The sequence below is a fragment of the Scleropages formosus genome, chromosome 14 (genome assembly GCF_900964775.1).
Source record: "Scleropages formosus chromosome 14, fSclFor1.1, whole genome shotgun sequence".
NCBI classification, from domain to species: domain Eukaryota; kingdom Metazoa; phylum Chordata; class Actinopteri; order Osteoglossiformes; family Osteoglossidae; genus Scleropages; species Scleropages formosus.
The window spans coordinates 12804112-12824516 of NC_041819.1; the positions used below are offsets into that span (position 1 = coordinate 12804112).

At 45.1% G+C, this 20405-nt stretch overlaps 1 protein-coding gene across 4 annotated transcripts in view; it reads left to right on the forward strand.

The window, feature by feature from the left end:
• Nucleotides 1-19184, forward strand: part of LOC108920073 (intersectin-1-like) — a 37763-nt gene extending 18579 nt beyond the window's left edge. For 2 of the 4 annotated variants that reach the window (XM_018728560.2, XM_018728558.2), the window contains 27 exons: nucleotides 1084-1224; nucleotides 2814-2901; nucleotides 3467-3606; nucleotides 3752-3864; nucleotides 4043-4251; nucleotides 4387-4508; nucleotides 5851-5865; nucleotides 6663-6961; nucleotides 7325-7484; nucleotides 7655-7860; nucleotides 8265-8347; nucleotides 8434-8600; nucleotides 9198-9243; nucleotides 9418-9539; nucleotides 9650-9773; nucleotides 10026-10217; nucleotides 14917-15038; nucleotides 15492-15598; nucleotides 15972-16155; nucleotides 16251-16349; nucleotides 16457-16624; nucleotides 16970-17182; nucleotides 17451-17572; nucleotides 17682-17764; nucleotides 17931-18014; nucleotides 18151-18324; nucleotides 18422-19184. In XM_018728560.2, the coding sequence (XP_018584076.1) occupies nucleotides 1084-1224; nucleotides 2814-2901; nucleotides 3467-3606; nucleotides 3752-3864; nucleotides 4043-4251; nucleotides 4387-4508; nucleotides 5851-5865; nucleotides 6663-6961; nucleotides 7325-7484; nucleotides 7655-7860; nucleotides 8265-8347; nucleotides 8434-8600; nucleotides 9198-9243; nucleotides 9418-9539; nucleotides 9650-9773; nucleotides 10026-10217; nucleotides 14917-15038; nucleotides 15492-15598; nucleotides 15972-16155; nucleotides 16251-16349; nucleotides 16457-16624; nucleotides 16970-17182; nucleotides 17451-17572; nucleotides 17682-17764; nucleotides 17931-18014; nucleotides 18151-18324; nucleotides 18422-18570 (3732 nt within the window). In that variant the 3' untranslated portion in view covers nucleotides 18571-19184. The remainder of the gene's footprint in view (nucleotides 1-1083; nucleotides 1225-2813; nucleotides 2902-3466; nucleotides 3607-3751; nucleotides 3865-4042; nucleotides 4252-4386; nucleotides 4509-5850; nucleotides 5866-6662; nucleotides 6962-7324; nucleotides 7485-7654; nucleotides 7861-8264; nucleotides 8348-8433; nucleotides 8601-9197; nucleotides 9244-9417; nucleotides 9540-9649; nucleotides 9774-10025; nucleotides 10218-14916; nucleotides 15039-15491; nucleotides 15599-15971; nucleotides 16156-16250; nucleotides 16350-16456; nucleotides 16625-16969; nucleotides 17183-17450; nucleotides 17573-17681; nucleotides 17765-17930; nucleotides 18015-18150; nucleotides 18325-18421) is intronic. The other 2 variants (XM_018728561.2, XM_018728559.2) reach the window with 1 other exon arrangement.
• The last annotated feature ends 1221 nt before the right edge of the window (nucleotides 19185-20405 follow it).

Consider the following 20405-nt stretch of genomic DNA (forward strand, 5'->3'; position numbering starts at 1 on the left):
GCTTTAAGAAAACTGGAATTTCATTCCGAGATGCAACCCTTGGTGATACCCTACAAGGCAAGCTGTTCCCCCCACGTATTGCATGACTTCTCTCATGCATCTCACTTGTCTTATAGCTGTGTGCATACTTCACTCTTAAATCCTAAGATTTTAATCATTGTAATAAAAAGAGCTCTAAAGCAAAAAAAGTTCTGAAGTACAAGCTAAAGAAGGCAAACAGGCAAAGGAAAGCCTTACCGGTCAGTTAAAAACAGCAATAGCATTACGAAAGATTTTTTTGTGTATTATTTACCTTGTGTATCTTAGCGGAGAGATAGTATTGAGTGTTTTGAGCAATTACAGTAATTGCATAATGACAAATTAGATGTTGTTTTGCCAATAGTAATAATCATCTTTATACAGTGCATTTAAAAGCAGCTTCTGAGAGAGTTTTACAGTAAAGACACGTATTACCACTGAAAAGCAACTTGGAATAAATATCAGCATTTTAAAAATGACGAAAAAAGAAAAGCCTGCAAACTAAAAAGTAACTAAAAGTAAAAATTGCAGTAAAAGGAAGGATAATCCATCAGTTATCAATACCCTCTTGTCCAATGCAAGGTTGCACTGGTCTGGAGGCTGTTCTGGAAGTATAGCATGTAAGGCAGGGTGCACTCTGAATATGGTGGCAGTCCATCCATCACCGGGCCGTCATACACACTCGTTCATTCGCGCATACACACTCTTAAGGGCAATTTAGAGTGACCATTTTGCCTGAAACGCATACTTCTGCATTCTGGGAGGAAACTGGAGACACCTGAAGGAACATGTGGGCTTTAAGCCTGCATCTGAAGTTGTCCAAAATAGTTATTCGATCTCAATTCGTATGAGAATTCAACTTGTAAGCAGATTTCCAGAAGCTCATTGTACCCGTTATCGAGCGGAAGCCTATCATTGCTGGCAAACGTGATGTTTAGCTCCCTGCTGGACGCATTATGTCACATCACATTCTACAAACAACGGTTTTCCTTTCATTGAAAGAAAGCGAGCGGGAGGGGACGTGTGTTCGACATTTGCCCGTGATGTAATGTTCCTTCCTCTCAGAATGATAAGAAGAACCAGCTGGAAGGGAAGCTTCAGGATGTTCGGTTCCGTCTGTCAGCTCAGCGGCGCGAGATCGAGAGCACCAACAAAGCCCGAGAGCTGCGCATCGCTGAGATTACCCACCTCCAGCACCAGCTTCAGGTATTGTGTACACCAGTGCTCCCAGTATCCTCCCAAGGTCCCAAACGGTGTCCAGCGCTCTCTTCTCTGTTCAGAGTGATCACACGTACACGACAGCTGCAGGTTGTTGTGGTGCGGATGGCCCGATCACACGGAGGCAGAGATGTTTCTCCTTGTCACGCGCTCATAACTCCTTGTGATGGTGCTGTGCAGGACAGGCCGTGACGCGTGTGCTTCGGTACGCTGCGTACTGTGGAAGGCTTCATTTCTGAGATGGGCTGGAATTCCACTACTCCTCATTCTGTAGTGGTCCTCTCATCCTGACGTGTTCACACCCAGGGTTTGACGTTTACTTTTTGGCTCACCGGCCACTGCGGCCAGTGACTTTCAAAAGTCACTAGCCACTCAGCATTTTCACTAGCCAAAATGCCCCCCCCCCCCACCCCACACACAACATAAAAGCGGTAACTGGAGACTGTAACTGCATTTTTTGATCATTTATTTGAACAAAAATGAGTTTAGCTGGACACAACGTTTCAGTGTATCTTTTGTGTGTGTGTGTGTGTGTGTGTGTGTGTGTGTGTGGTGGGGGTCAGTGGGAAGAAACGAGGGAGAGAGAAACATGTCAAATGTCCTCCAGGCTCTCATTTAATGCTAATTTACGCTGCTCAGACCTCTCTTTTCATCTGCCTACATTCTGAGATTAGCTTATGATAGTATTACATATAAAATAAGTTGCCTTGCTTATCTTAAAATGTGTAAAATTAATGTAGTTACTAGCAGTCAGGCACAGGAATGTTAGTTTTCATTAATATTTCCTCGCACATCCGCAAGCAACGAGCGAAGGGTCTGCCGCGCTTCCCGATCGCGCGGACGTTTCGGAGAAGCAGCGTCATCTTTTGAAACTGTGGTGACTCCACTTCATCGTGACAAGCGCTTTCGCAGCAACACTGTCTTCTGACAACAAACCAGGCGTCGCCCTCCTACGAGTTTGGCTATACATGTGGCCGTTGGATTTTTCGCGATCCTTTATTGTCTCCAGTTTGAAATCGGTAGGTCCTGCAACAGAAGACATTTTCTGTAGTTGTCGGTACCGTGAGCGTGACAGTCCACGCAATAATATTACGTAATATTTTTGTTGGGATCATACTGTAGCCCATCTCCACTTTTCATTGAAAACCCTACTTTTCTTCGCCTCATTTCCATCTTGATCTACTGTCTTCTGTTTCTTTTTTTTTTTTTGCAACGCTGTCCGTTTGTTCACCTGATCTTTGCAGGCCCTTAATATGCCGCCACGTTTCAACTTTTCTTCCCTCCTTCTCTTGCTGGAGTCTGGTACCGAAGCATTCAGTAGTATGCGCGCGCACACTGTGCAGCAAGTGCCCATGGGAGTTGTATTATTTAGGATTACGTTGACTTGATTTGATCATCTAAGGAGAGTTTTGTGAACTACATTTTCACGCCACCAAAACATCCACCTGCCAAAGTGCGTAGTAGGGGTGATGGAGTTACCTGCCATCGCCGTTTTTCTACCCGCATTTGGCGGGTGGGCGGGTGTTAACGTCAAGCCCTGTTCACACCAGTGTGCCAACGTTGTTTTTATTCCGCAGGAGTCGCAGCAGTGGCTCGGGCGCCTCATCCCGGAAAAGCAGTGTCTTAGCGACCAGCTTAAACACATCCAGCAGAACAGCATTCATAGTGAGTGAGCCTGCTCACAGTCAGTATTGTCAATATGTCCAACACCGTAGAGCCTTGCGCTGAACTGTGCAGAGACGCTTTCACTTTGGTCATAATTATGGTCATGTTTGGCAAGATGCAGTCAGTGACTTGAACAGAGAAATGTTGACTTGTCATGCATTTTGACTTAAACTCACAAATGTGCTGAAGATATCATCTTATTGGGAATTTTTTAGCAGCATGTTGAGGCCCTGCATCAAGCAAAACATTAGACTTAAATTAAAGCCCCAGCTTACTGTTGTGAACTTGAAGTGGTCTTCTAGGACAGACCATAATGAAGAAAATATATTGGTTTTGTGTTTCGTGCTTTTTGAAATGTCCTTTGCTTGTACAGTGCTCTTTAGAGTTACAGGCCAGTGATGAACTGTTAAGCATATTAGAGTGTAATATTAGAAGCCTTCGGTGAACTATTAAACATATTATAGCGTGGTGTTGCTAGCCAGTACTGGCCAGCCCAACATTTTGTACTGTATTATTGAGGGATTGGTTGGGGTCTAACTCTTCTTCCTGGTTCTGTCCTTCCCAGGAGACTCTCTGATGTCTCTGCGGAAAGCACTGGAAGTGAAGGAACTGACCCGGAAGCAGTTGCGGGAGCAGATGGAAGCTTTAGAGAAGGAAACCCGGTCCAAATTGTTAGAGATTGATGCCTTCAACACCCAGCTGAAGGTAGATCTTGCCGGAAAAGACAGAGAGACTCTTTTGGAGGGAAAGCGGACCTGGAGCAGGCTGCCTGATGTAGAGTTATGACTTAACGTGCCGCAGGTATGCTCACAAGCTCAGCAAGTCTCCTGTGTCCCACAATGCCCTGCAGGAGCTGAGGGAGATGCACATCATGCAGCAGAGACAGAAACAGAAGGATGCAGGAACAGACATCCACAAGAAGACAGATCAGGAGGGGAAGGCGGTGGACCTTCAGCACAAAAGGTGAGATGATGTACCGGAATGGATCGAGATCGATGGCGGAACAAACTGCAGCTTTTTGCTAAGGTCTGTTAAAGTTCACGCAACAGAAACTCAACCTGTGTCCTTGACAGCCTTGTTGCTGTGCAGGTGATGTTTGTGCTAGAGTAAAAGCTGTGGTTTGTTCTCTTTTCCTGGCTAGGCTGAGCTCCATGGAAGACAGTGTAGGAGGCACATGGCGTGGTGATGGTAAGGAGGACCCTCCTACTGTGGCCCTGCAGCCGTGGATGACGCACGTCACTGAAGAGTATGGCCAGAGCAGGAAGGACATGCAGGACAAACTCAGCAAGCTGTTCATGCAGCAGCCTGAACCGGGGAAGCTGTCAACCCAGGGGCCCTGGACCGCAGGTGGTGAGTGTGGGTGTGGCTGAGGAGGCAGTGCTGTATCAGGTGGTTACCCAAGGATATCTCCTTTACGAGCTGTTAGTGTAATTTTTTTTTTTTTTCTCTCAGTATGATGTGGTGTCTTTGTGTTGTGTCCTGCAGAGAAGGTCCCGGTGACAGGGTTTAGTCAGGACAAGATGAAGGTGGTCTTCTACAGAGCGTTGTATCCCTTCGAAGCTCGCAGCCATGATGAGATCACCATCAAGCCTGGTGACATAGTCATGGTAAGGGCTAAGGTTCTAGGGTATGGCCCAAAATGGAATAACATCCCCCAGATGTTCAGAGTTCCTGACAGACAGCCTTCGTAATCGTTTCATTGGTGAAAGTCAAGAGTGTTGCAGGTGCTGAGCTGTTTACATTTATTCATTTGCATTTATTCATTTAGCAGATGCTTTTCTCCAAGGCGACATACATCTCATAGAAAATACGATGTGTCCGTTACATTAGGAGAAAGAGACATAGTTGCAGATGCGTGACTCTTAAGTAGTTAGTTTTCCTTCATCAAAATGCGCCGGTGTTCATCACACGAGTAGCTGCGTAAAACTTTAACAGAATATCCACGATTCCTGATGAGATTTTTTGTTTTTTTTTTTTTTTTTGGGAGATACATGTAAACATTTACATTATATTACAGGAGTAGCTATGTAAAGGCTTAGATAAGTTTTTAGATAAGTATTAATGATTATTTATGTGTAACGTTTCTCCAAAGCGATTCTCTAGGTGAGGTTTGTATATTATGCTCTTTACAATGATTTACCCATTTATACAGCTGGGTAATGTATATAGATGTAATTCGGGCTTAGTGTCTTGCTCAGGAGTACTAGAGCAGGAGCAGGTCGGATCGTGGTCAGGGCGGTTACCTTACAATCGAAGGGCTCGGGTTTGAGCCCCAGCCCCTGCCTTAGTGTAGAATACTGCAAAATGAATTTATAATGAATAAACAAAACGCAGCACAAGATGACTGTGCAGTTTAAATCAATAAGTAGCAGTGTGCAAAAGAGCCTGTTTCTGTGTGAGATACGCAGTGCTGTACGTCTCCTTGTGACAGCTCTGCTCTCACCGCGGTACATTAATGGGTTTGCAGGGAACAGGATGTTACTGGAGAGTAAACAGACAGAGACACTGTGCAGACCTTTGCCCCTCCTCCCGGAGTCTGTCTGCCTTTTGTCGCATCCAACTTTTCTCACCTAAATGAATTAGTTTGCAGCGAGCCTGGAAGGAGCACCGTTGCTCTGGTTGGAGCGGAACAACAAAAGCTAAATTTCCATGTGTTTGGACACTTGAAAAGGCTGAAGGCTGAGGCAGGCACTGAAGTGTGTCAGACAAACGCTTTTAAAGTGGAGGGTACAAGTGACAGCTGTTCTTATACATGGTCTTCTACTGTAGTTTTGCCAATGTGGGTAATTGGTTGATGAAAAGCAAGACGATGGTTCCTCGCCCGCGGTGGGGCAGGGTTCACGTGCTCAGTTCTTCCTCTTGCCTTAGAGCTGTTGACCGACACCAGCAGTGTCTGTGCTCAGAGTCTAACCTCTGCCTGTCTCCCGTCTCTCCTTTCCCTGCCTGGAGGTCAAAGGGGAGTGGGTAAGTGTGGGTCAGCATGCCTCTATCCCACAATCCCCTGGTCCTGTTCCATACACCTGCTTTTGGGGGATGATCACTGCATTTCAACCATCATTACCCCGTTCATTTATTTGTTACAATAAATGAATCTGGCGCCAAGTGAGCACCTGAGCCGAAAAATATCATTACCCCGCAGCGGTTTCCCCAAGCTGCGGACCTTTAATGGTCGTTTGCGACTTTGGGCTCTGTAAAGCATGTCGGAAGAAGGTCCCCTTCGGGGAAGCCGAAGCCGGCGTGCTCTGAGAGAGCCATTGTCTGATTCACCTCATCACAATGCTTGGCTTTTCTTGGGCCTGTGAATGTGCGCTGGGAGCCAGCGTGCCCTTCTGGGGACATTTTCCACACTTGGCTGTGATGGGGAAGACGCAGCTGCTTTGTGAAAGGGAGCCTTTGTAAGACGCAGACATCGCTGTCACCAAGCACACCCTGGGGAATGTGTCCCAGCACCCAGAAGTTAGAGCACAGCCTGCGATTTGTGACATGTACCATCTTAAGGGAAAGAGGGGGCAGAGAGGCACAGCAAGGATGGGCTGCAGATGAATTTCCAATGCATGTTTTTTATTTTTTATTTTTATTTAAATGTTAAAAGTCCATCTGTGTCCTTTGAACTAACAGTTAATTCAGGGGCAGTCACATCCCCGCTCTTCTCTCACCATAATTGTCTTCATAATTATTCATTGCTGTTCATCTTCTGGGTCAGTATTGGTTTTGTGTGACGTGGCATATGGGCTTGACCTTTGCTCTCCGGTGTCACCCAGGTGGACGAATCCCAGACGGGCGAGCCGGGCTGGCTCGGGGGTGAGCTGAAGGGGAAGACAGGCTGGTTCCCTGCGAACTATGCCGAGAAGATTCCTGAGACCGAGGTCCCCGCAAGCCTCCGTTCAGGGGCTGGCCTTGGTGCTCTCGCCAGCCTGAGCATCACACCTACCTCCCCCCCGACAGCCGCACAGCCCCTGCCAGCAGAGGTCACAGCCAGCCAGCTGCCAGCCACCACGGTCGCCATGCCTGGAGCCGCGACCATGTCCAACTTGGGCAAATGGGCTGACTTCAGCACCACGTAGGTGCCTCCTGGTGCACATCCCGACGCATCCCATTTTTAAACGCAGTTTGAGTTTGAAGCTTCATTTAATGACATTTTTTCCTTACTCGTTAATAACCAGCGATTTGATTTTGAAAGTTTTGATTAAATAATGGTGAGAATGAAAAAAGTATAACTGCATCCCAGGCCACAACAGAGAACTCACAAGAGAGTTAAGAACTCTTCAGAATGCAAATTAATGGTGATGCGCACTTATGCTCGTAAAGATTATGCACAACATTATAAAGCATTAGTACAGTATACAGGTTGCAATATGGGGCAGCAAGTAGCATGGTGGTTAGAGCCTACGCCTTGCAACTGGGTCTGCTGTTCTTTGCTCAGGTGGCCCTCTGACACGGTGGAGAAACCTGAGACGGATGGCTGGGACCCCTGGCCGACACAGCCGGCTCTGTCAGTCCCCAGCGCGGGTCAGCTGCGCCAGCGCTCTGCCTTTACCCCTGCCACCCTCACAGGGTCCTCACCATCGCCAGTCCTCGGACAGGTGCGTAGGTAGGGAAGAGAGGGAGGCAGGGATGTCGGTACGCCACACCTGAGCAGGGTATCGGAGATACTGCGTGATCCATTTACTGTGCTTCTGTGGTCCATTTACTGTTTCTGTCTCTTTCATTCGTCTTTGTTCCACTTTTGCCCTCACTGCCCTCTCTCTGGCAGGGGGAGAAGGTGGAGGGTCTCCAGGCGCAGGCTCTGTACCCGTGGCGGGCTAAGAAGGATAACCACCTGAACTTTAACAAGAACGAGGTGATCACAGTGCTGGAGCAGCAGGACATGTGGTGGTTTGGGGAGGTGCAGGGCCAGCGAGGCTGGTTCCCCAAGTCCTACGTGAAGCTCATCTCAGGGCCCACGCGCTCGTCCCTCAGGTCAGGACCACTCTGAGAATGAGGCATCTGACTGAACTGAGAACGCAGCTTCGTAGAAATAAAAATTTAAATGTGTGAAATTCAGAACGAAGGTGGTCCTCCACTCCTATTCTCTTCCTGTTCTGTCTGAGAATGTTTTACTGCCAACTAATGGCTGGATAGAGAAGTGCGGGTGGCAGATTTTTCGCGAATAAAACAGGGAAGAAAATTTAAAATAAAAATCAATAAATGAACTGAAAAATGTATCTTCAAAATTTGTAGATTGCTTGTAATGCAAGAAGCCAGTGTACTCAGATTCTTTACATGGTTATATATTTTACTGCGTAGAAATGGGCAGAACACAGTCTGAACAATCTATTTATATGTATTCTGTCAAATTTAAGCTGGAACACGTTTTCTCGCAGCATTGAATCAGGTTCATCTGAGAGTCCCCCCACTGTGAAGAGACCCACACCCTCTCCCAGCAAACCTCTGGAGACTGGAGAAGGTAAGAGAGGTCGAGGCGGAATCGGAGCCCCCATCTTGTCATGCAGAGCAGCCCTTTGACGGAGTATGTGTGCTTCCATATCGCAGAGTACATAGCGATGTACACGTACGAGAGCAGTGAGCAGGGGGACCTGACCTTCCAGCAGGGGGATGTCATAGTGGTGTTGAAGAAGGAGGGAGACTGGTGGACTGGGGCGGTAGGGGACAGGACCGGGGTCTTCCCATCCAACTACGTCAAGCCCAAGGATTCCGAGGTGAGCCTTTCGAAGTTGAACCGAGCCGCTGGAGCTTTGGAAAGGCATCCAGATTAATATTTTGTGATATTTTTGGCCACATTACACTAGGAGTATAACAACTTGTCGGGCGTTGGAGAGAATAAAACCTTTGGCAAAGTTAAGAGCAGAAGTACACAAATACTGGAGGGGGACACATTAAGGCTTGTTTCAGTAATGGGGGGGTCATGTCTCGCCCAACCCCCTTTGTTCTGCCTGCACATTACACAGAGCTTCATAAGTGTGATTTTAGGCTCACATGTTGTTTATAAAGCAATGCTTCATTTTGTTGATTTTTGATCCATTTTATACATTATACACTGATTTGTTAATGTTCTGTTGGAAAACTTTCAAGTGTTAGACAATAAACAAGCACATTTGGCATCAGACAGTCATCGCGTTTGCCTCTCCCTTTCTCGCTCTGTTAATAATTAGATAAACGTCCCGATTCCATCTCCTCTTTCTTCCGTGTACAGCTCTGTACTGCTGAGGACAGGTGTACGCACAGCTACAAACATCACTTTTCTCTTTCTCTTTCCCTTGCTCTCGTGTCTTTCCTCCATCCCTCCCTCCAATCAGGGTCTGGGGCCGGCTGGGAAGACAGGTAGTCTGGGGAAGAAGCCAGGTGAGCATCGGAGTCAGGGCTGGAGCGGCCTGTTCCTCTCTTGTCTAAACTTCCGGGTCGTCTAGATCCGCTCGACTCCGGGACGAAAGCTGTACTTTAGGGACTCTGTGATCATTGCCTGGCTCGAACCAAACCTTAGGTTCACTCAGTGCTCCCCTTGCCCTTCTGCTTCAGAGATTGCGCAGGTGATTGCCCCTTATATGGCCACAGGGCCAGAGCAGCTGACTTTGGCACCAGGACAACTCATTCTCATCAGGAAGAAGAACCCCGGGGGATGGTGGGAGGGAGAGTTACAGGTGGGTAGTTATTACCTTTTCATGAAGTTTAAAAAAAAAAAAAAATAAAAATTATGTGAGCTCGCAGTATGCTCGTGACTGCAACATGAACGATCATCTCTCCTCGCCAGGCCAGGGGAAAGAAGCGCCAGATTGGCTGGTTCCCTGCCAATTATGTGAAGCTGTTGAGTCCGGGTACGAGTAAAGCTACACCCACGGATCCCACACCACCAAAACTGAAGGGGCCCAGTGCAGGTATGAGGTTAAGGTGCCGAGAAGCTGGTGTCTGTGAGAGAAAGTTCTTGAATTCCACACTTAGATAGCACAAGATGAGTCTTGGATCTACTTAAGAAACGCCATGCTTGGGTTCTTAGACTTTGACGTTACATTTCATGATGTTTTTTTGACATATCCAGTTATTCTTGGTTTAAAGAGCGGAAGATAGATGTACAGGGTGGAGCAGAGACCTTGTGAGCCCTGAGTCCGTGTGTTGTTGGTCTGTGTCAGTCTGCCAGGTGATCAGCATGTACGACTACACCGCCCAAAATGACGACGAGCTGCCCTTCGCAAAGGGCCAGATTATCAATGTGCTGAGTAGGGAGGACCCCGACTGGTGGAAGGGCGAGCTCAACGGTTCTGTGGGCCTCTTCCCCTCCAACTACGTCAAGATGACCACAGACACGGACCCTAGCCAGCAGTGTGAGTGTCTGCCGCCGCAGCGCTGACTTTGATTTCACATGTCGGGGGGGGGGGGCGGCAGCATCTGATAATATGGAGAAACAGCTGACTCCTTAAAGGCCAGTGAAATGGTTTAAAATATGTCAAGGACACAGTTTTTTTTCTCTGCAAATTGTCAAAGACTTGTCTCTGACACTCGTGTAAATTAATGCTGTATCTCCAAGTGCAGCGATCCTTTCTGGTGCTCCCTCTCATCATAATCATTATTACTATTATTATTATTATTATTATTATTATTATTGTTGTTGTTATTATTGTTGATTGTTATTAGTAGTAGTGATTTAGCTGATGCTTTTGTCACAGGTGTCTTACTGAGATAGGTTAATACAAGGCCCTGTATTCTGACCGATGCTACCAGGAAAGGAAATAAGTGTGAGGCAGAAGTCTGCTGGAGACCACTAAACTACAATACAGGGCCACTGAAGCTGGTATTTCAAAATGGATTGCATTTCCCTAAAATTACGGGAGTGTAGTCTGATGTTTACCCTCCCGGTCACGCTGCCGTGTTTACGCACCCAGTTACTCTGGTCCTGAACACACACTTGTTTCCCCTTATTAGCGCGAGACATCTCTGCCACGTGTTTGCGGTGTGTCGTGTCGTGAACATGTCTGCGGTTCATTTGGTTTACTAGCTTGTTTACTTTCAAAGTTTGCTTTATTTCCTTTCTTGGTTTCATGCGTTTTATCGCTTATGTACTGTGTTCTCCTCCTCTTTCCAGGAATCATATGTTGCCCATTTCCCACTCAGCCTTGAAAGTCCTCAAAGAGACCCACTATCCCCTATACACTGCCCCGAAGGATGATGGGAGATGCAGCCCTTGATCATGTGACTCCTGCATGATTGGCAACTGGCCCTCTGGCTAAAAGGACACCTCTTATTTTTAAATCATAAATGCACGCAAAAATCAGTGATCATCCTCTTTAATCTGATGTTTTTTAATTGAGAGCTATTTTAACTTATTTTAAATGATAACAAATGAGTACTAATGAATGAACTGGATAGTGGGTCCTTTTGTGGCTTTCTGCACACTTAAGATTTTTAATCTCTCTCTCATGGTGGTGGTGTTAAGAGTGTTGCTCGGGAAGCAATCACCAGTTTACTTTCTGGAACGTGGACAGCAATGTGGACATGAGATCCCCGAGGCCTTTATTCGGATGTTAATCTCCATCTGATGTCGCCGTATCAGACTACCGGCCCCCCAGCCTCACCCCCGAACCCCAGCCCCTCTGTCCGCAGCCCCACAGAAAGACCCACTATCGAGCAGTAAATGCCGCATGCGATTAAACCGTTTTGCACATGAGAAATCGCGCCTGTAAACCTGTGCTTGTTTTGCAACCGATGTGTCATATGGGCAGCTGGTGAAAGTGAAGTCTTCGGGATGTCATGGGATCGCAGTTCTGTTGCAGACGGTCCCGCCCCCTCGACCTCAACCCCCACCCCCACCCCCACCATCCCCTGCCTGCCACTGTAACTCTGGCATCCGGACTCCCAGTACTGTACTGTACTGGAAACAGTTACATGAGCCCCGCGTTATTTCACCGTTATACCAAATGGTCTTTCGTTACAAATAGAGGGTGTTTGTATTCTTGCCAGGTAGGGTAAATATACTGTTTAGTGATTAGGTACAAATGTCAAACCAAATACTGTTCCACTACGGGGTAACATAACACATGTCACGAGTGCCCATCTCATCACTGTGTTCATTTGAGAGAGTTTAGAAAAGCTTATGTGCTGACAGATTGAGACTTTTTAACATTTCGGTTTTATTATTTTCACCGCAATTGTCATAATTATTATTATTATTATTATTTTTATTTGTTCTTTTACATCACTGCAGACACTTCTTTATATTCGGTGTCACTCTGGTGACCAAGACTATTTTTTTTATATTTGAATTAAATGGTATTGGATCATGGTTATTAATATTTGTGATATATGTAATGTTTCTTTTACCCTTGTGGAGATGAAACATTTGAGGAATATTGGGTGGCAAGTGCACGTTGTTGCACGTCAACCGGTGGCGAGTGAACTTTGAAGGTTCTTTGAAGACTGAGAATGTACTAAGCATTTAAGTAACTACGCTGGCTTTAATTGTTATGTTTTCCATCGGAAAAGTACTTTCTTTAAAACGGCTAAATGTGGGCAAAGCTAACGGCTGCATCGAGTTCTGCCCGCATCGTAGGCTGCACCTCCGGACAGATCGATCTGCGTTTCCGCTCCGCGGCACACACTGGCTCCTCGTCTTACGAACGTTCCAGTTCTGATGTTTTTTCCAAGACGCAAACTCTTTAGGGTTTATTTATTTATAACTGTATTGTCGTCTGTTGTACAATTCTATGTCTGATGATGTCTGTCTGTTTTGGAATGAAAATAACCTGGATTTCTGCACCCAGCTCACAGTTGCCAGTAAATCGCACTCACTCGGAATAGGAGTGTGGGACTGGGTTAACTGGCTTCCACAGTGTCTGCAGCTCCTGCCTGGTGTGCCTGATGGTCGGTGATCAATAACAAGGCAACCGGTGTTGCACGTATTTATGAGTAAATGGGTCAGAAATTGACATTAAATACAAATTTGTGGAGACAACGTGTTTTTATCCATCCATTCATCCAGCTTCAATTACCGCTCTTCACGATCAGGGTCGCGGTGACGCGGAGCCCATCCCTGAAGCAATGGGCACATGGCTGAGGGGGGTGCATCCTGGACTCCTGTCCATCACAGTCGCAGCGTAGCCATGCACACATGCAGTCACTCATCCATTCGGAGTCTAAGGGCAAAAAATTAGCGTCACAAATGCACCTGAACCGCATGTCTTTGGACTGCGGTAGAAAAGCGGAGCTCCCGGAGAAACTCCGCACGGACTGACGTTTTCGCGCACCACCCAGGTGCTGCAGGAGGCAGCGCTACTCGCTGCGCCACAACATGTTTTTAGTTTATCAAAAAAAAATATATATATATACGTATAAATTTTTTAAAATGTAAGAAAATATTTTAAAAGAAAAAGTATTTTTTATTTGTTATAGCTGTATCAGAGATTTTTACAGAATGTAAGCCATAAATCAATAGTGGGACATCAATATATAGGTTTTATTGATTGTGACAGTGGTGTAAGTGACTTTCTGTTTACGAACAAATCAAGTTATGAGGGGACTTTGGGTCCGAATTGTGTTAGTAAGGTGAAGAGCCAGTGTATTGTCTTTTTTAATACCCGAAATAGCATTCCTGTGGAAAATATATATTGCATATTACAAATGACATATCATTCTTAATTTGTTGTCATAGTAGTATTTAGTTTGTGTTTACCTAGAAAACTGACGCAAATCCTTGTATACAGCCCATGACTGAGTTTGCCATTTTTAAGTTCCCTACACTACTAGGGGTTTTGCCACTTCACTGGTTGACTTAACTGGTCAAGTCATTGAGAATGTCAGGTGATGTCTTTTAGACGTGCTCTTTGTACAGCAGGAATTGCAATCGGCAACTGAAATATGTACGCTACTGTACATTCAGAAACTGGTGTATCTGTTCTGTTCTCATGCACACAACAAATTGAACAGGAAGGAAATAAGAGCTTGCCTCTTCCATTTCTCTTGTTCATGGAAGCAGTTAAATAAAAGTGAATGTACAATATATAGTAAGGGGTGTGTGTATATATATACATATATACACACGCGCACACACACAAACTCGGTTTTAAGAGAATTGTAGCACACACTTGATTCTTTACCCAAAATGACCTGTATAAATGATCATTAAAAGGCCCAGTTGCAATGGTAGATTGAATATGTGTGTTTTTTCTTCGACTGGTGACACCCAAGCCTTGGTATCCATAGTGCCACTTTTGTGATAGAGGTGGTTCCAACAATACAGAGGGACGGAGCTACTTTCAGTTCTCCGTCGACCTTGGTCCTCATCATCTCTTCATCAGTGTGCTCCTGCAAATCCTCGATCAGCTGGGTGGATGGCCGTTTGCACCTACTGCCACCGTGTTCACTTCTTTTCTTTATCTCCAAGAACTAGCAAACACCATTTTCTTAGAAGGATTTTTCATTATTTACTATGCAGGCCAACTCTTTTTTTCAGAGTGTGGATGACACGATATGGAATAGATCCTAGTCAACCCTAGTGCTCTTGTTTCCTCACCTGCTTGGCTGGCAGGGCTTACCCACTGTGCCAAAGCTTGCATCGAAACCATCTCTGGCCTTTTCTTCGCCATGATGCAAGAACCCAAGTACAGACAGGCTGTCTGCTGCAGGTTTATTGTCTGATGTTTTTCAAATACTCTGCACTGGGTTTGGGATTGGTCCCAAATGAAAAATCTGACAGATGTGACCTTAGAAGAACCCTTTGCTCAAACTGAGATGGAACTGCAGTATGAATCTTGCCTGGAACATTTCTTTAGATTTGACTGTAAAGAAACTGGTACATAGACTGGACAACAAGCTGAGATTTTTATTTGGAAAACCATGCCTGAAACAGGAATGCAACTTCTTATGATAATGGCGAGAACACTTAATTTCATTTGGAACAATGCATGAATTCCAAACTCTGGTGGAATTACATTTTTAGTGTGAAAAGCTCAGATTGACAGTGTTACACAGATGGTGGTGATCGTATCAAAATGACAAAGGGACTCACCCAGGTCCTCATCCCATCTCCAGGGTGTGCCGACCTGCACCTCCTAGACATGTTGACCCCTACAGAGAGGAAACGACAGGGGTACATTCATGAGCTCATTGTCACTGAGGAGAACTACGTCAATGACCTGCAGCTCGTCACTGAGGTAGGTGATCACCAACCGAAGGTGGAGTGATCAAGAGCGTCAAGACATTTTACTGCAGAGTACCATGCTGCTTCAAAAGGTTAAAGTGGTCTTATTTTTGTGGTATTTTTGCCTTTCCTTCAGTATTCCATATCAGCTTGGTTCACGTTCTTGGTCATGCGCTCTATGGTTTCCTGTGTCTTACTGGGTGTCCTTGCATCTTGGAAGTGCATCATATTGTCCCAGTTTGTACTTTATTACAGGCTGCGAATCTCTCCTTGTCAATGACCACTAGACATCGTGCAAATTTCTCCAAGATGAATGGCAGCTCAGTGGCTGTGTAAAAGCATACCTCATATTGCAATGAATTTGTCTGTCGTGTTAGAGAAACGGTGATGTGGTTCTCCAAATGGCTTGTAGTCACTGTATTTTAAGCATTGGTTGGACTCTAACAAAATGTGTTTGTTTCCTCAGGTCTTCCAGAAGCCACTCCTGGAATCAGAAGTGCTCACTGAGAAGGAAGTGGCGATGATCTTTGTCAACTGGAAAGAGCTGATCATGTGCAACATCAAGCTGCTCAAGTACGGCCCACCATGCTCCCCAGTGGCCATGAAAATCCTACCTCTGTAGACCTGCTCTTGTTTACTGTGGATAATTTTAGCTATTATAAAAGTGTTTATCAAGGGAGGAAAGCCTTTAGCTGTATGATGACAATCCAATGACCATTACTACTTGAGTCAAGAAATAGGAAGTGGGAGGTGAAATTACTTTCTCAGAAGCTGTTCATTAAATTGTCACACCCTGATTATTTAGCAAGGTTTAGGTGTATGACTCTTACAGAGCAAGCCGTACTATATTTTTTTGACAAGATGCTTGGAATGAAGAGGACTAACGGGTGTCTCTCTCTTACTCTGTCTCCCTTCTGCTGTGTCTCTCGTGTCGTCCTTCTCCAAGAGCCCTGCGGGTGCGTAAGAAGATGTCAGGGGAGCGCATGCCTGTGAAGATGATCGGCGACATCCTGACTGCCCAGCTGCCCCACATGCAGCCTTACATCCGATTCTGCAGCTGCCAACTCAACGGCGCCACCCTCATTCAGCAGAAAACCGATGAGGTGCCTGACTTCAAGGAATTTGTCAAGGTAACGAAGGCCTGCTGAGTCGCTGTCTGACGGCATTGAGAACTGTAATGGAATACAGGACTGATGTCCAAACACCTCCTTGCTCTCTTTTTCAGAGGCTGGCTATGGACCCCCGATGCAAAGGAATGCCTCTGTCAAGCTTCCTGCTGAAGCCCATGCAGAGGGTTACCCGCTATCCCCTCATCATCAAGAACGTACGTGCAGCCTGCTGGTATTCGCTGAGAAACGCATGCATTCTTTCGCTACGCATGTGAGGTGGAATGTGGTAAATCTCTTTGCCTGTGCCTGTGGTCCCCGTTAGATAATGGAGAATACCCCTGAGAACCACCCGGACCACAGCCACCTGAAGCAGGCTATGGAGAAGGCTGAGGAGCTGTGCTCGCAGGTCAACGAGGGAGTAAGAGAGAAGGAGAACTCGGATCGCCTGGAGTGGATCCAGGGCCACGTGCAGTGTGAGGGCTTGTCCGAGGTACTCTCTTTCAGTAGTGTTGTTGTCATCGTTTTTCACTTTCTCATGTCCACCTCTACTTAGCCTTCTTAAGCAAACTTAGTTGGCACAATGACACCATTTAAAGTGGATGTCAGTGGACTTCAGGATATTCTCCAACAGATCCTCAGAGCTGATCAGATGTCAGTGTTCACCACTGACTGAGCACATTGTATGGGGAAAATGCAATGTGCTGTAATACTTCTAATAAAGGAATAAAGTAGGTTTTCGTGCCAGTACCTTGTGTTTGGTATTGATTCGTCTTATACTGATAAATCCCTGTAAGACCACAGTAATAGCTAATATACGTCCCTCTCTTTCGCAAAGCAACTGGTGTTCAACTCTGTGACCAACTGCCTGGGCCCACGGAAATTCCTCCACAGCGGCAAACTCTATAAGGCCAAGAGCAACAAGGAGCTCTATGGCTTCTTGTTCAATGACTTCCTGCTGCTCACTCAGATCATCAAGCCCCTGGGCTCTTCTGGCACCGACAAAGTCTTCAGCCCAAAATCACATCTGCAGTACAGGATGTACAAGACGGTGAGTAGGCTTGCAGAGACGTGGGGGAGGAAGTGGACAGCTGGTGGCGTGGGGGGTTCTCTCTGACGTTTGTTGTTGCGTGTGGTCCGTCTTGCGCTTTCCACGAAAATAGCTGTTCGAGTGGCCACGCTCGCCCGGTGCTGGTGATCTAATCTGTTCTTTTTTAACTATCTCTTCAGTTTGTCATTGATTTGGATAGAGTTTCACAAGCCAGATGGGTGTCTTTCAGGATTCGTACTGCATGATCAATTCTGTGTTTCCTCTGCAGCCGATTTTCCTCAATGAGGTGCTGGTGAAGTTACCCACAGATCCCTCTGGAGATGAACCCATTTTCCACATCTCCCATATCGACAGGGTGTACACACTCCGAGCAGAGAGCATCAATGAGAGGTGAGTACCACCGTACACAGTGGCATCCTCCAAACCAGACCTTTGTGCGGTAATTTAACAATAACTGCACTGCAAGAGTGCATCCTGCTGACGATTGACACTTTTGCAGGACAGCTTGGGTGCAGAAGATCAAGGCTGCCTCCGAACTTTACATTGAGACAGACAAGAAGAAAAGAGAGAAAGCATATCTGGGTAGACAAGCTCCTTCGTACTTTCAAGAAAGACAGAGAAACACATTTACCCCATTAAGCGAAGAAGAAATAACCTTTTTATTCACTGGTGCAAGTGCTTCCTCGTGGCGATGTGTTATACGGTTGGGGCAGGGAGATGTCTTTGACTCATGGGTGTCTGTCTCCAGTGCGATCACAGAGGGCAACAGGGATCGGGAGGCTCATGGTCAACATAGTCGAGGGCATTGAGCTGAAACCCTGCCGATCTCACGGTAAGAGAAGTCAAAGACTCATATTCTTCACGCACTGTATTTCTGTCCAGTGTCCCTCAGACCACAAGAGACAATGTACTGCTGAAGTTACATCGTTCTTCGCTGGTAAATTGCGGCGTGTAAATGCGTGTTTCAGGGAAGAGCAATCCATACTGCGAGGTGACCATGGGCTCCCAGTGCCACATCACTAAGACCCTGCAGGACACGCTGAACCCCAAGTGGAACTCCAACTGCCAGTTCTTCATCAAGGACCTGGAGCAAGATGTCCTGTGTGTGACCGTTTTTGAGAGGGACCAGTTCTCCCCCGACGGTCAGTACCTTCCGCCAAAGCATACGCTGTACCTTTGGTGCTGGGTATGCCGAATGAGTGTCCAAATGCCAATAAACAGCGCTTAATCCTTTTGCAGACTTCCTGGGCAGAACCGAAATCCGGCTGGCAGACATTAAGAAGGACCAGGGTTCGAAGGGCCCTATCACCAAACGGCTGCTCTTGCACGAAGTTCCAACTGGTGAGATTGTGGTGCGCCTGGACCTGCAGCTTTTCGATGAGTCCTAGATTGCGTTTCTCTATCCGTGCTGTGCAGCCCTCTGTTTCGGATCGCTGGGTGCCACATCCATACCGTGTTTATGTGTTTGCGTGGGGTAGGGGTGGGGATGTGCTTTTATGCTCCTTTTGAGTGATAGTATTGTTCTTTTTAATTTCCACATTGTGTCACAGTTTACTGTAACAAAATGCTTTAGATTTTAAAAAGTTCGACCATTTTTGGACACATCAAGATTTTCGTTTTTCAAGTACATTTTGGAACACCACCCTTTTCGTTACGTTAGACCTTCCATATAGTTAGTTATAGTATATGAGTTATCAGCATTGATGTGCTCATTATTTATTCAGGACTTAAATGTTTATTTAAAACTTACTAATGGGTGATTCATTTTGATAAACTACCCACAGATGTAGTATCAAAATATTGCCATCGAAATATTAGACTTAACGCGAGAGGTAATTGGTGGAAAGCAAATTAATGTAAAGGGAATTAATTGTATGTGCTACCAGTTGTAAATAGTCTTCAGAAAATGTTTCATAAAGTTAACAGAGGTTATTCATTGTCTTGATGCATGGCTTTAGGAAAAGGAAAAAAATAGATGTTACGCAAAATTGGCTTTTTTAATCGCTAGAAAACTTTTTAAAAATAAAAGAATTTTTTTGAAAATTAAACGTTGAGATGGTTTTGTACAGTACATATTTTGTGTTACGTAGGTAAACGGGTTTAAGCCCATGTTACAATTCACATGTAGTTAAATGTCAAAATAGCTGAATATGTAGCTATACTGAAAAATATTTGTTTTCAAACATTTTTCTCACTAAAGGAGAAAAGGAGGTTTGCAACTTGTTTTGAAAATGTTGCATAATAACTCGGTGCAGGAATACCGGCTTCAGGGCTCCTCGGATCTTACCTTTCTCTGTCAGCTCTCCATAAACACAGAGAGCCCATGACGCATTAATAAATTGTAATGTACTTATTTAATCAAGCCCTTACTTACTTGAGATAAAAACTCCATCGTGTTTAGCATCATAGTTAATTAATAATTCAGTCATTGATCACAGAGGCCTGGGACTCATATGCATCTGAATGACTGAACAGTGAATAATCACAGTATTTTTAGTATATTGGCCATAACCTTGCAAATACTGTATTGGTCAGAGTCCTGGATGTGAAATACGTGACTTTATGAGTTTTTCGTTTGTGTATGTTTGTTCATATGTATTGGAAGTCATGACTGAACTGTTGGACAACAAAGCGACTAAGAATTCTGCAAATGGTTAACATGGTATTGATTTAGGGGCATTCCTAAATCAATGCCCCTATTCCTATATTTCTACCCTTATGTTATATAAATATGTGTAGATATATTTTTTGTAGTTTTAATTTGTCAAAGAGCAAATTCAGTAAAAAGGTATACATTAGTATACAATAAAATATTTATTTCTAAATGACATTACTGATGTTTACTGGAGAGTTTACATTATGCTGAAATATTTTTGTGGAAAATTTAATTTAGGTTGGTTCTTTAATATGCATACGTTTTCTTATTTAGAATGAATGCAGCGGAGCCATTTGTCATTTCTTTTAATTTACCTGAATTAAATCTAGATTTTGCTGTGCTTCATTTGCAATAGTAGCCATAAAAGCAACTGTAAATGTTCACACAAAAGATGTTGAGGGACATGAGTTTGTTATTTTTGTATTTAGCAAAATTTTATATTTAAAAGAATATAAAACATTTTTATCTGGCACATAAGGTTTTGTTGAGAGGTTAAAGCAATGATAAAAATAGTTGAAATGAAATAAAACACCAGCTACGTGCTGATACTGAAGTCAGAATCTGCTG